The sequence below is a fragment of the Orcinus orca genome, chromosome X (genome assembly GCF_937001465.1).
Source record: "Orcinus orca chromosome X, mOrcOrc1.1, whole genome shotgun sequence".
Taxonomy (NCBI): domain Eukaryota; kingdom Metazoa; phylum Chordata; class Mammalia; order Artiodactyla; family Delphinidae; genus Orcinus; species Orcinus orca.
The window spans coordinates 93,484,834-93,497,591 of record NC_064580.1 but is presented as its reverse complement, the minus strand read 5'-3'; the positions used below and the strand labels follow the sequence as shown (position 1 = coordinate 93,497,591).

The window sequence follows — 12,758 nt, the reverse complement described above, 5'->3', positions numbered from 1 at the left end:
AAACTGCAGAACATTGGCAACACCAAGATCTTAAAAGCAGCCATAAAGAAAAGACATTACCCTCAAAGGAAGACAAACAGAATTAGAGGCTAGGAAATCTACTGCTTGGTGCTTTTGGGATGGCGGAAAAGGTATAGTTCTGATGACAGAAATGGAAGCTGCAGTATAATGTGAGATTAAGGATAAAATGCCCTTCTGCTAGTGATTGGAAGCCCAGGAATGTAGCTACCAGGATAATTTGCTTACCTGACCTCGAGGGATTCAGTGCTACAGGGCTCCTGGTGTCACATGTATCAATCTTACTTTAGATAGCCAATGAAATAGATTCTGGCTGGCAAAAGCAGAAAAAGACTTTATTGAACTGTTGGGGCTCAAAGATGCACTAAGAAGCTCCCCCCTCAAAAAAAGGGGGGATGAAGTCTGGGCATCCACAAGCACCTTAAGTCCTACTTCGGAACCAGAGTGTTGATGTGGAGATGCCACCACTGCCACCAGAATGTATTCTCCACGTTCCCTCCTGCTTTGCTATAGATTGAGAAATTCAGGCAGAAGCATCTGATTAACCAGTCCTTGGTCACATGGCTACAAAGGGCAGGGATTCTGGGAAAGCAAACATCTGGTCTTTTATATGTTGGGCAGAAAACTGATGAGTGGTTGTTAGGGGTGGGGAGAGAGTGGTGACTATGAAGGGATGGACCGTATGAGGGAGTTTTATGGGGTGAGGGAATTCTAATTGTGCTCTGTATTCTAATTGTGCTGATGGTCACAGGAATACATACCTGCCTTAAAAATTCATAGAATTGTACACCAAAAAGTAGTTAATTTATTGTATACTTTAAATAAATAAAACACAACTATGGTCTGATGACCAGTTGCAGAAATGAGGACTGCAGTAGCTACCCATAGTTTCTGCCTTTCTCTTTTAGGTACATAATTATATAATCAATTTATTTCCCTACTTCTCCTCTACTATTTTATATAAGGTGAGTTGATAGTAGTTAACTTTTTGTAGTCCACACGTTACAGGATATCAAGATGGGACTGAGATTGAATTAGGAGGAGTGGACATTACCCATCGATGGATCCAAGTGACCAACAGAAACTTGGATTTTCCCTTAGGAGAGAAGATTAGTGCATTTTTGTTGGTATGAGAGAGATTTATGTTATGACAGGCAGCAGCATACCACTGATGCTATTAGTTCTTATGTAGAAGTATGGGAAGAAGGGTGTGCTGTGTGAGAAAAGAGGTGAATAACATAGATGCTTGTGGTGGGCAGACTCTACAATGCGCCCCCTATAACCTCTGCCTCCTGATGCTCATGCCCTGTGTAATCCTCCCCCCTTGAAAGTGCATGGGACCTGTGACTTGCCTTTAACCAACAGAATATGGCAAAGGGGATATGTCACTACTGTGAGACTATATTATTATTTTTTTAAACATCTTTATTGGACTATAATTGCTTTACAATGGTGTGTTAGTTTCTGCTTTATAACAAAGTGAATCAGCTATACATATACATATATCCCCATATCTCCTCCCTTTTGCATCTCCCTCCCTCCCTCCCACCCTCCCTATCCCAGCCCTCTAGGTGGTCACAAGGCACCGAGCTGATCTCCCTGTGCTATGCGGCTGCTTCCCACTAGCTATCTATTTTACATTTGGTAGTGTATGTATGTCCACGCCACTCTCTCACTTCGTCCCAGCTTACCCTTCCCCCTCCCCGTGTCCTCAAGTCCATTCTCTACATCGGCGTCATTATTCCTGTCCTGCCCCTAGGTTCTTATTATATAAGACGCTACCTTGCTAGCAGACTTGCTTTAGAAACTCTCCTTGCTAGACTGATGAAGTAAGTGGCCATTTGAGGGCAGCCCACACGGCAAGGTTGGGCAGCCTGAAGAAGTTGAGGGCAGTTGCTGGGAGCTGAGTAAAGCCTCTAGGAGCTGAGGGTGGCCTCCAGGAGACCACCTACAAGAAGCTGGGGCCTCCAGACCTATAACCATATGGAAATGATTTCTGTCAATAGCCTGAGTGAGCTTGGAAGTGGATTCTTCCCCAGTTAAGCCTCTACATGAGAACCAGCTTGGCTGACACCTTGGTTTTGCAGCCTTATGAGATCCTAAGCAGAGGACCCAGCTAAGCTGAGCCCAGAGGCCTGACGCATTGAAATGGTGAGATAATGTGTGTTGTGATAATTTGTTACACAGCAAGAGAAAGCAAATACAGTGCTCGATGTCCATTCCAGCCTCTTAGTGTGCCTTCCTGTACTGCAGGGGCTAAAAAGCTAAGAGTACATTTCCCAGATTCCCTTGCAACTAAAATTCTGGAGATATTACAGGCCAATGAGATGCACACTCGTGAGACTTAAATGGCAGAAGGAAGGTGGAGGCTAAGTTTCTGCCATTTCTGCTGGTAAACATGGTTGTTCAGATGTTTGGTTGTTCTATTGCAATTTAGCCACTAGCTTGTGGGTGCTGAGAGGCAGGACGCTTGGCATCCATTTTGCTGGTATAAATCATAGCAGGTGGAGCGTGGTTCTGGAAGTAGCAGCTGTAGTGCTGGCTTTTCATCATGGAGTAGGAAGTAGCAGTTTCCTAACAGCAGAAGAATTAGCAACTCCCTTGGTCGCCTGGTTCTGTGGTATAGTTTTGGAAATTGTTCTTGAAAGCTCAATTTAGAGTCAGTCCTCTTGATAATTCTGTAAGCCACTTAATATCTGGTAATAAATCTTCTCCTGCCTAAACTAATGAGAATTAATTCTGTTCTCTGCAACTGAAACTTAACTAATATAGGAGGGAAGTCCTCAAGTGATAACTGAGTTAAGTATCTATAAAAGTACATCATAATAAATAATAGTAAGATCTTTAAGTAAGCCATTCTTCATATTTATTTAACAGATTTTTAACATTTTTTATAAAGACCAGTAAAGCCACCTTAACAATTTAATGCATAAGGTATAATGCACTAGTTCAGTGTGACACAACTACATAAGATTTTAAACATTAAGAACAACCCATTTGCTTAACAAGGTAGCAACTACAAAACTATGTGTTCAGCTTATGTCTCCTGCAGACTCATAAAATAAATGTTCGTCTTTTTAACTTGCATTTATAATCTTTCTGCAATTCAGAAATCTTTAGGTATTCAATTTTAATTAATCTAGGCTAAAATACAATACTAAGTAATCTTCAATATTCTGGTTTAAAAATCACCAAATATTAATAACGTATGTTCTTAAGAAAGTATCTTTTTTGTAAATACAATTGACAAAATGTTCAACAAAGTATGTGCAATAGTGCCTTTGTATATAAGCATAGAGCCTTGTGTCTTTATAGAGCTACTGTAGTGTAATTTAACAATCATTGCTTAATAGCAGATGTGTGATAGTTCACATATAAACTATTAACTAAACTCTAAAATTTGGACATGTTTCAGGCAAATAATTTCTGAGAAAAGGCACAGATGTTTATTTACCAACCATCTCTTTAAGTGGTAATTTCCTTGAGAAGACAAAGTTGACAAAATAATTTTCAAGACACTACTAGTAAGTGTTTGGCCAAGCTCAATTTACAAAATTTTCAAAGGGTCAACTTGAAAATTCTTGAATATCTCTGAAAATAACATATCCTGTGGTGATGAAGCCCTCTGTGTTAGGCTTTGTTCACATTGGATTCTTGCCAAAGGCTGACTATACTAATTCTTTTCCAGAAAGGGAGACTTCTTGGGTTGTCCTAAAGGATATCTGCCCTTTCATTGTTTCAAATCTGAAAAGTCAAAAGGCTTAAAACCAAAGTCTTTTGTGAAGAAAGAAGCTCCAGTGGATGACTTCTCCCCACAATTTCCTAAATCAACTGATTAATAAATTGTTCTTATCAGAAACAGCACAGAAGATTGGATAGGTGTGTTTTTTTTCTTTAAAGTGCTAACAAAGCCCATTATCTCTAAATGAACTTTCATTGTAATGACTGAAATATAAGCAGCATAAAGTATATAGAAATTACACATCTAAATCAAATAGATTACAACTTTTTAGATAGATGCCAAAATTCTATACATTATCTTAACAATCATTACGCACAAGTACAGGCATACCTTGGATGTTGCAGGTTTGGTTCCAGATCACTTCGATGAAAGCAAATATTGCAATAAAGCGAGTCACATGAATTTTTTGTTTTCCCAGGGCGTACAAAACTTACGTTTACACTATAGTCTATTAAGTGTGCAATAGCATTATGTCTAAAATAATGATGTACATACTTTAATTAAACATTTTATTGCTAAAAAATGCTAACCATCACCTAGGCCTTCAGTGAGTCCTATTAGTAACATCAAAGATCACTGATCATTTAACTCTTTTGTCATTTACAGACAGTAAATGGGTGCACTCTGATGCTTTTGCAAAAATGTTCCTATAAAAGGGTTTCATCTTCAAGGAATTCATGGAAAAGACTGACAAGTACAGGTTTCTGGTAACTGACTATACTGCTGAACTGAATAAATAAGCATTTTCAGAACTCTAATGGAAAACTGATGAATTCATAAAAATGCTAGCAAAAGATCAAGATGAAAAAAAAATTAATTACATGGGATTGAGTGAACTGATGAGGATGATTATAATTTTTGTGACTTTCTGTTTGAATAAAAAAAACCCACAAGGAAAAAAAAAAGACCACTGATCACAGATCACCATGACAAACATAATAATAATGAAAAAGTTCCAAATATTGTGAGAATTACCAAAATGTGACACAGAGATGCAAAGTAAGCAAATGTTGTTGGAAAAATGGCACTGATAGACTTGCTCAACGCAGGGTTGCCACAAGCCTTCATTTTCAGTAAAACTGTAGTATCTGTGGGAATTCCCTGGCAGCCCAGTGGTTAGGACTCTGCGCTTTCACTGCCGAGGGCCTGGGTTCAATCCCTGCAGGCAACTAAAATCCTGCAAGCTGCAGCAGCCAAAAAAACCCAAAAACCAAAAACCAAAAAAATGTAGTATCTATGAAGTGCAATAAAGTGAAGCACAATAAAATGAGGTATGCCTATATACTTTACGAACTTGCCAGACTAATACAATAATTCAGTCTATCTAATGTAACTTAAAATATGACTGGTGAAAATCCAAAATCTAAAACTAGAACCAAAGCAGTCTCAAGCTACTCTGAGACAAATGTCACAAAGAGCAGTGCTCGGAATTTCAAGTAATTTCTCAGTCTAATGAGAGACCTGTACACCGTTAATTGTACTGTTTATTAACCCTTCTGAATTGGCTGGCTTTAACCAGCTCAAATCCAAATCCAAAATCGTTTTTCCTTGTATCGGCCCAGAGTTTTGAGTTCTTTATTTTTATCAGTAACAGAGCTACAAGTGTGTCAGCAGCTTCTGAACTGCTCAGGTAGGGAGAAGATAGAATTCATTAAAAAGCCATTTATTATTAGAAGACTGAATGAGATTAACTTTAAAAAGTTAATATTATTTCAGTTAGATAACGTGAAAATGAGGTTCCCATATGGTAATCTTCTAGATAATTAAGGCTACAGATCTAAGAGCCTGCTTTTCTAAAGCATTCTAATAGGACTGAGGCAATTTGGAAAGTAGGATTTATCAATATGATGTGTCAGCATCACTAACACTCAAACATAACACCACATTTTCAAAAATCATCAGTAATTCATATGTAAATAGCAGCACAAACTAGTAATTTCCTTGCTAAAAGTGATATGGTGGTGCCCTCTGGTGGTAAAATTTAGCATTTAGCATACTCCCCCTGATATGGCATACCTTGTGAAATATAAAAAGTATATTTGTATTAGAGAATATCAAAATTAGACACCACCACAAAGGAATGAATCATTGTGCTTCCAAATATCTTCTTTTTAACCTTCAAATACATTGGTAACAAGAAAATCCCTGATCCCTACTGCTAGAAATCAAGCTGACGCCTATGAGAATCTTGGTAAATGTCTATAATAAGCAATTCCTGTTAAAAGATTTACTTCCTGGTTCTAGAACTTAACTGAGAGGTTTTTGCATTTTCTAGTTTGGCTTTTAGATCTATGGGTTTCTCAAAAAACTTCACCAATGCTGGTTCATTCAACAAAGAGGCGAGAATCTGTTCAAATGCAAATGACCACTGAGGTTCGTCCCTGAGAGAGGAGGGATCTTTCTCTAAGTGGCTCTCTGTTTGCCCCTCACTGGGTCCTCCAGAAGCACAGACTGCACCAGACAATCCTTTGGTTGATGACGCAAGGTTATGGAGTTTCCTTCCAACTTCTTCCATCCTGAGCAAAAGGCTGGTTACAACAGCAATGGCTTGATATAATGACTCTTCTTCAGGGTCCCCGTGAAATAAGTTATATAGTGTCTTTGAAAACTGAATAAATTGTGACTAGAAGACACAAGTTAGAAATATCACATTTGATATTAGACTTAGCAAATATCAGGAGAACTTAGAAGTGAATAGTCTTCTATTTAGAATTTGTACCATATAACCTTCACCACAGAAGTTATAAGAACTGATGATTAATCCACAAATAAATCTTGATTCTAGAAAGATGGGTATGAACCATGAAAGAAAATTCCACTTAAGACTTCTCATCTGTTGCATAATAACAGTAAATTATATACATATATTATATATACAATAATTCTTGGACAGTATCTGCCAGCATTCCATCAATGTTAGGTGGTACTTTTAATTAGGCAAAGTCCCATATTTCCTTACATGTAAATCATTCATTCATTAACCAATTTTAATGAACAGATTAAGAATGAGTTCCCCTTGATCTCCCCAAAGGGCTAGAGTAGGCAGCTCAACTAGGATGACTTAAATATAAGGAAGAATGTTTTAGGACCTATCTAGTAGTACAAGGTAGCTCTAAGGAGCCCATCTGGACATGTTTCTCTTTAAAGGCTAAGGTGGGGCCCAAGTAAAGAAATAACCTGGATTGTCTGCTAATTGCCTCTAGATAATTCATAGACATTCCTAGAAGATGTTTGTCAATTAAAAAAGAAACTATTCCAACACAAAAGTCCTATAAGTCAATCATGCTACCAGAAAAGTTTATATGTAAATAAAAAGCAAATAAAAAAGATAAACTTCATAAAAATGTATTGTACCATACTTTAAGTTTTCTCTTTCTTTCTTAGTCTGTAATACTGTTTATTTATTAAAAATTTAGAATAAATATATCATGATTAATTTTAAAAAGTACTTATTTAACTATCAAATTACCTAGTCCACTGAGAAAAACTACGCTATTTCATATTTCTCATTTTGGTAAAGTTCTGGGAATCCTCAGTATCTATACCAAAAGATTTAACAATTTTTTTAAATTTATTTTTTGGCCATGCCGTGTGGCATGCGGGATCTCAGTTCCCCGATCAGGGATCAAACCTGTACCCCCTGCACTGGGAACGCAGAGTCTTAACCACTGGACTGCCAGGGAAGTCCCTATACCAACAGATTTTAATTAAAAAATATAAGAACATATAATGACTGAATAGTGTGTAAGAAAGAGATGGATTTAGAATTGTGTCAATAGGGCTTCCCTGGTGGCGCAGTGGTTGAAAGTCCGCCTGCTGATGCAGGGGACACGGGTTGGTGCCCCGGTCCAGGAAGATCCCACAGGCCGCGGCGCGGCTGGGCCCGTGAGCCATGGCCGCTGAAGCCTGCGCGTCTGGAGCCTGTGCACAGCAACGGGAGAGGCCACAATAGTGAGAGGCCCGCGTATCGCAAAAAAAAAAAAAAAAAAAAAATAGAATTGTGTCAATAGTAGTCATTAATACTGTCTGAGCAGGTTTAAGATGATTAGGAACTAGGGTGTGACCTATTTTAATTATTATTCCCACTACCTAGCATTGGGCATGTCATCTAGTAGGCACTAAGAAATGTTTACTGAATAAGTGAACATTTCTAATAAAGCGGGAAATAAAAAACACTGAAATATATGTTATACACACATCTTTTCTATAGGTACAAATGTCACAGCAGAGGACTGTGATGAAACTCTAGATGCATTTAAATGTTTACAGCAGAAAATCATTTAAAAATTTACTCCCACTCTTCTATACTCATTTGAAACTTACAGAGATGATGCATAGATTATTTATTTTTGTAATAGCATGTTAGCTATTTTAGATTTGGATACACCCACATTCATTTATACAAAAACACACAAGTAAACCAGAATTTTTCTTTGAAAATACTATACCTGATTCATTCTTGGTAAATCCTTAATGTTTTCTTTTTTTTTCAAAAGCTCCTCTTGCCATTGACTTAGATATGCTTGAATGTCAACTTTTTCTTTTCCTCAATGAGGGGAATAAAACCATTTCATAATGAACAGCCCATTATATTTTCCCAAATCCCCAAAAGAACAATTTTGATTGAAAGATATTTCATTGAGATATAAGATTCCACATTTTTTACTCCAGAAATTGATCTGACTATACTTTTTATTTCACTCACTGGCTCTCAAAATACATTCTCCACTTCCGTTAAACTAAAACTTTTACTTTGGAAAGGTTGGGGACTAGAGGAAGAAGGATGCCTTTTAGATTAAACAGTACATGATGTAAATTTCATGTAGATGTTCTCATGCATACCACTAAGTTTAAAATAGCTTCTATATGATGTTCTTAGCATGCAGTTACCATAGCATACTATGGTGACTCTTTTTCAAAAATTCAAAACAGTATTTATTCATTCATTCCTTTGAAGAGTTTAATCACAATGATATTAATGGGACTTTATTAATAATTATTTAGATCTCTTAGAAAACTAGGATATACTGAACAACCTGGCAAAGTTATCATATTTAAGCAGATCTTCAGCAATTATTTTTTAACTAAATGTTACTCAAAAACATAAAAAGAATGATGGACCTTTGGAGAACAATTTGACAACCTCTATCAAAATATTAAATATACATATTCTTTGTTATCCAGCATTCTCATACCTCTATGAATTTATCCTATCCTAAAGAAATATGTGCAAAAGTATTATAAAATGTAAGTATAAAAATGTTTGTTGGAGAATAGTTTGCAATATAATTAATTGGAAACAACCTAAATGTTCATCAATATTGAGCTAGTTACTGAAATAAATGATGGTACAACCAAACAGTGGAATACTCTGCACCCATTAAAAGGAATAAGATAGATCCAAATGTACTGACATGAAAAGATGTCCATGATATACTACAAAATCAAAAAAGCAAATTGTACAACAATATTTATGAAATGTTTCTTTTTTAAAAGAGAGATGTCTATATTTGTTTATACATTGAAACAGGTCTGGAAAGAATACAGACCAAAATGTTTTCATATTTACTTCAGGGTGGGGTTGGGTGAGGGTATGAGGATTTCTGTACCATTTAAATTCCTTTTATAAGGATTATCTATTACTTATGTAATTAAAATTAATATTTTCAAATAATAAAATTAAATAAATACAGGTCATTTACAGTTGTATTTTCTATAACTTCTGAGACTTAAGTATCAAGAGAAGAAGAAGAAATTGTTAAACTAAAACAAAGGAACTGAAAAAGCTCTCAGGACAAATCAATAGACTTTAAAAGGAATCCACATTTCCCCTTTGTGTAGTTAACCCTATTTACAAAAACAATAATTTAAACTAAATGATACTCCTAGATCATATACCTTTTTCAGGGCTGTTTTTTGCTGACTCTGCTTCCTTCTCCTTTGCAGGCTTGGAAACTAGAGGAAAAGAGGACAATTGCATTTTGTAAAATATTTAACAAATACCTTTTGAAAGTAAAATAATAGTTTATATAAAGACTTATAAGCACACTTTATGTTCTTCAATTCATCAAACCAATTATAGCTAACCTGACCTCCTATCATTAGATGGCAAAGTATTCAAGAACTTTAAAAAGAACACTGGGGAAAAATCCATATAAAAAATCTCAGGGCTTCCCTGGTGGCGCAGTGGTTGGGAGTCCACCTGCCGATGCAGAGGACACGGGTTCGTGCCCCGGTCCGGGAAGATCCCACATGCCACGGAGCGGCTGGGCCCGTGAGCCATGGCCGCTGAGCCTGCGCGTCCAGAGCCTGTGCTCCACAACGGGAGAGGCCACAACAGTGAGAGGCCCGCGTACCACAAAAAACAAACAAACAAAAATCTTAGAAGGAAGTATACCAAATATTAAGTATTTATTTCTGGGTGGTATGTGGTATTTTCTTCCTTGTGATTTTCTTCGAATTAAATTGTATTACTTCTTTTATTAGGGGAAAAAAAACACACACCGGAAGTCAAAAGACTGAGCTACTAGTCCTGATTGTGGTAAAACCTCATTGAAAACTCTTACACGAGTCACTTCTCCTTTCTTGGCCTCAGTGCCCTCTATATAATTAAGGGACTTGACTAGATGATTTGTAAGGTCACTTCAAACACTAACATACAGTAACATAAACATACATTAATAAGAACTTATCCCTCTTTAAGACATTCATATTTATGAAAAAGAAGCAAAAGACACAAAAATTAGCCATAACCCTTCCAAATTATGTCTTGGAGACAGACTCATCCCGGTCTCCTACACCTACAGTGATTTATGATAAGTATTCACTGTTTGAATAATAGCTATGACCTTCAATCATCAAAGATTCTATTGTCTTCATCGCATTTTAACAAGGCATAAAAAATGGTTGGATACCTTTTAGAAATTTCTGCTACAGAAGTAGAAACAAAATGCATTTTCTTTCTAATTCTCCAGTAAATAAGAAATTCCATAAATCAAAACCCAAAATGTAGTTTAGTTAATCAGTCAAATATTTATAGAGTACTTACCATGCATTTAGGACTGTGCTAAGTGTTATGGTAGCACAAAAGAAGTGTAAGGTATAATTAACCCAAATTTTACTAGTGGTAGCTGGGTAAAGAATGTTTAAGCCAGAAAGACCTCTGGGTGACTAATAATCAAAACAGATAAATTTATTTATTTATTTAGGCTGCACCAGCTCTTAGTTGCAGCATGCAGGCTCTTAGTTGCGGCATGTAGACTTCTTAGTTGCAGCATGCGGACCTCCTAGTTGTGGCATGCAGACTCTTAGTTGCAGCATGCATGCGGGATCTAGTTCCCTGACCAGGGATTGAACCTGGGTCCCCTGCATTGGAAGCAGGGAGTCTCACCCACTGGACCACCAGGGAAGTCCCAAAACAGATAAATTTAAAACAGATATTTACCATGGAGCTGACTGAAATAAAGTAATTCTTCCTTGGAAAGTTCATCTCCCTTTGAAGGGTCCTTATACTTCACTTCAGTATAAGCTGAAAACAGATAACCCAAATCACATTTATAACAATGAGGGACAGAAACGAGTCCTATAATAGATCAATTAAATCTGGGGGCAGAGAATCAAACAAAGGGTCCCTGTCAAAAAAAGACATACGTGAAGAAATGTGGAAGTAGTATTACTCTACCGTATAGCAAATAACAAGAAGTACTTGATCACTTTGAGTTCTATTATTTTTCCAAATTTCTTGCTTTTTAATAGTTTTCCAAGAGCCACTACAAGTTGAAATTTAAAAATATGGATTAATCGGATATACTCCAATATAAAATAAAAAGTTTTAAAAAATGTTTAAAAAATCTGGCACTTGGGAATCTCTGAAAACGTGACCTCAGTCATTTAAAAACGTCTTTAATACGAAGGAAAACACGAAGTTGAGTGCTCTAACAGATACACAGTGTTTTTTCTATTTTTGATCCTTCTATTGAAAGCGTACTCATTCCATGGCAATATTAGACATTCTAATTTGACTTGACAATGTAAAGTCCTTCATAGTTATTATTTGGTTTGTCTTTTGTTTTAAATGCTGTGATTGTGACTTGAGTTTGTGAAGGGTTAAAGATGGCTTTTAGATTTCTGGTCTGGTAAAGAATGGTTCCCAGCTATCCTGGGAAGGCTCTAAAAGATCTTAGGTGTAGCTTTAGACAAATTATGAGGTACTTTTTTGTGTGTGTGTGTGAATCACCCTATCTAAGCTAAAAGGTACTTTTGCAATGTTCCTTTAAAGTCTAAGACTGGTTTCCCAATTATGGATCAGGCCTGGAAAAGGCTGCCTCTTAAGGTCAGAGGGAAATACTTAAGTAAAGTGGAATGATGTGGTAACATTAAGGCAGTATGGTAGAATAGAAAGAAACCTGTGCTTTGGAGTCAGACTTCAGTTTGAATCTCAGCTAACCAATTTATTAGCTATGTGATCTTCAGCAAATTTAATCTTTCCCTTAGTTTCCGTATCATCAAAATTGGAAGGATAATACCACCTTTCAAGGATATCATGAGAACTAAATAAAAGAATGCACGTAAAGCAAACACCTTGACAGAGCAAGTGCTCAATAAATGGTAGCTTTTATTTTGCTTCCTTTTTTAAAAAAAATATTTATTTTTAGCTGCATTGGGTCTTCGTTGCTGTGCACGGGCTTTCTCTAGTTGTGGTGAGCAGGGGCTACTCTTCGTTGCGGTGTGTGGGCTTCTCATTGCGGTGGCTTCTCTTGTTGCAGAGCACGGGCTCTAGAGCACAGGGTCAGTAGCTGTGGCATGCGGGCTCAGTAGTTGTGGCTCACGGGCTCTAGAACGCAGGCTCAGTAGTTGTGGCACATGGGCTTAGTTGCTCCGCAGCATGTGGGATCTTCCTGGACCAGGGCTCAAACCCGTGTCCCCTGCATTGGCGGGAGGATTCTTAACCACTGCACCACCAGGGAAGCCCTATTTTGCTTCCTTTTCCAAATGTTTA

At 37.0% G+C, this 12,758-nt stretch overlaps 1 protein-coding gene across 3 annotated transcripts in view; it reads right to left on the bottom strand.

Moving 5' to 3' along the window:
* Window positions 1-2,861: 2,861 nt before the first annotated feature.
* TBC1D8B (TBC1 domain family member 8B) overlaps window positions 2,862-12,758 on the bottom strand; it is an 84,362-nt gene continuing 74,465 nt past the window's right edge. The window contains exons 18-21 of one of the 3 annotated variants that reach the window (XM_004281502.4): window positions 11,205-11,288; window positions 9,659-9,715; window positions 8,209-8,306; window positions 2,862-6,383 (exon numbers count right to left, since the gene is read on the bottom strand). In XM_004281502.4, the coding sequence (XP_004281550.1) occupies window positions 5,988-6,383; window positions 8,209-8,306; window positions 9,659-9,715; window positions 11,205-11,288 (635 nt within the window). In that variant the 3' untranslated portion in view covers window positions 2,862-5,987. Of the gene's footprint in view, window positions 6,384-8,208; window positions 8,307-9,657; window positions 9,716-11,204; window positions 12,685-12,758 lie in introns of those variants that run through there. The other 2 variants (XM_033408796.2, XR_007474691.1) reach the window with 2 other exon arrangements.